The sequence below is a fragment of the Morone saxatilis genome, unplaced genomic scaffold (assembly GCF_004916995.1).
Source record: "Morone saxatilis isolate NCDOM2014 unplaced genomic scaffold, NCSU_SB_2.0 Contig24, whole genome shotgun sequence".
Taxonomy (NCBI): Eukaryota; Metazoa; Chordata; class Actinopteri; family Moronidae; genus Morone; species Morone saxatilis.
The window spans coordinates 13,890,421-13,892,578 of NW_023339807.1; the positions used below are offsets into that span (position 1 = coordinate 13,890,421).

General features: G+C 43.0%; 1 protein-coding gene across 1 annotated transcript in view; it reads right to left on the reverse strand.

Moving 5' to 3' along the window:
* The window catches only part of itga8 (integrin, alpha 8), a gene marked incomplete in the record, with an annotated part of 42,688 nt that overhangs the window by 32,638 nt on the left and 7,892 nt on the right, over positions 1–2,158 (reverse strand). Inside the window, 2 exon segments of the mRNA XM_035672067.1 lie at positions 463–508; positions 940–1,001. Of these exon segments, the coding sequence (XP_035527960.1) occupies positions 463–508; positions 940–1,001 (108 nt within the window).

Consider the following 2,158-nt stretch of genomic DNA (forward strand, 5'->3'; position numbering starts at 1 on the left):
CCCCACAATACCTTTCTTCTGTCCTTCTCAACCCTGTAGCCTGCCCTTGAGTCTCTTCCTCTCTCCTCCGTGCTTTTTCCAAGGCCCTCTGTGCTTTATCACAGGGCAGAGGGGCAGTTCCTCCACACTCCATTACCCCCCCGATCAGCTCATTACAGAGCCCAAACTTACTTCCTGTTACACTGTTACAGGCAGAGAGTGGCATGAAGTGAAGGAGCGAGGAAGGGGGAAAAAGTTAAGGAAAGCGTCAGAGAGAGACACATTTCTTTCCACCTTCTCCTACGTAAGACTCCTATTATGAAACTGCAGATTTGGCCAGTGTATCCCTGTGCATATGTGTGTATGTGGGCTGTTCGGACTGTTAAACTCATCTCCATTCTCTTCTCTCATTTGAACACCTTCCCATCTATGAAATCATTGCAAGAGAGACCAAATACAGGTTTACACTGTTGTTGCACTTACCTTGCCAGTAAAAGCTTCCAGGTCCTCCTACGACCAGCATTCCTTCCTGGAATAAATACGGTTAGTTAGGGTTGGTCATGTGACAGCAATTTGTCAGTGAGAGTGTGTGCTTGTGTCAGGGGTATATAACGTTTGTGTGTATGTGTGCACGTATTATTTCTTGCTGTCATGTCTGTTGACATCCTTTGGAGAATGACAGCTTCCTGTACAGGAGGGTTGAGTTGGACCATATGACACTGACGCCAAAGTTCACATTGACTATACAGTGAAAGAATGTGTATGTGTGTGTTTGGCCTATTGTGTTCAGAGGCGATGGGTCACATCAGGCGTTGAGGCTCCTCTGGGGACAAACGTGCTCTCATCTTCCCCGTGTTCATAAATCTCTGAAGGGAGTCTTGTGTTTGAAGAGACCTCTCTGCTCGCATTTTACAAAGATGTGTGCACGGGGTTGTCATGGCGATTTGCCGCGATCTTTACCTTGGTGAAATCAACACTGAAGCCAGCCTGGCAGAACCCCTGTCCCTCTGGGTCTGGATCATCTGAAAACCACACAAACAGTAAAACACGTCATTCAAACACTGGAACAAGCGTCTTAATTGTTAAAAAAATACATTTTCTGGAACAAAGCACTCAACTAACATTGCAGAGAGCATTACTTGTATCAGATTAAACAATGTTACAACTAAGAAAATGGAGAAATGGAGAAAAACATAAAAACGTAGAACCGCTGAGGTGTGTTTCTGTTTAAATTACTGCACTAAACTGTGCATGAACACGCAAAACTTATGTGCACACAATAAATTGTTCTCCATCTCAGAGGCACCCTGCGGTGAATCTTAATGATGCGTAACTACACACGTGCACATATAAACAGAGTGTGCGTTAAAGTAGGAGTCTGAGTGGTCTTAGATTCATGTTAAGATGAAGTAAAAAGGCTGCTGGAAGAAGAAAAATCAGACTTAGTCACACGTGAAGAAATACTTCCTTTGCCCTCAGAACTCTGCAGCATTACTCCCCCCTTGAGAACAATTGAGTTTACAACGTGATTATTGTAATCTTGATTAGTCAGAAACGACATAAAAAACAAAACAGAGATCTTTAACAACTTTCATTACTACAGGGAGTGTAAGAATGAATGTGAATGAAGGGGGATTTTCATGCAGAGCGGATGATGAAGTGTATGATAAGGGCTGTGTTTGATCTGCTGTTTTTAGGATGTGCCACCTGATAGCCTCCATTTCTCCTTATCATACTCTGCTGGTGCCTCATATCACAGCACAGGGGGAGAAGGGTCGCAGGAAGAAAAAAAAAAACCCTGGAGATTAAGGAGAAGGGGTGTGGGGGCGGCAGGAAAATCCCATGAATCCCATTTACAGAACTGATGACAGAAAGAAGAGGAGAGAGAAACAGATACTGTGAGAAAGACAGACTACTGGGGTTCTGTGGCGACTTTTGAAACATCAGGCAAGGTAATCCATGTTAATGCATGGCTGGATACCACCAGAGGTAAGTGAGATTGTTCTTTGTGTGATTTAGATGACACTTTACACTTGAGGCCTAGATATTAGTTTTTATTGGCTGACGTAAAAATCACTTCATGTATTTAAACTTTAAGCCATATTGTGAGATGTGACACGAGACACTAATGGGAGATACAGTATAAAATAAACTCTAAATGCTGTGGTTAATTTGTGTT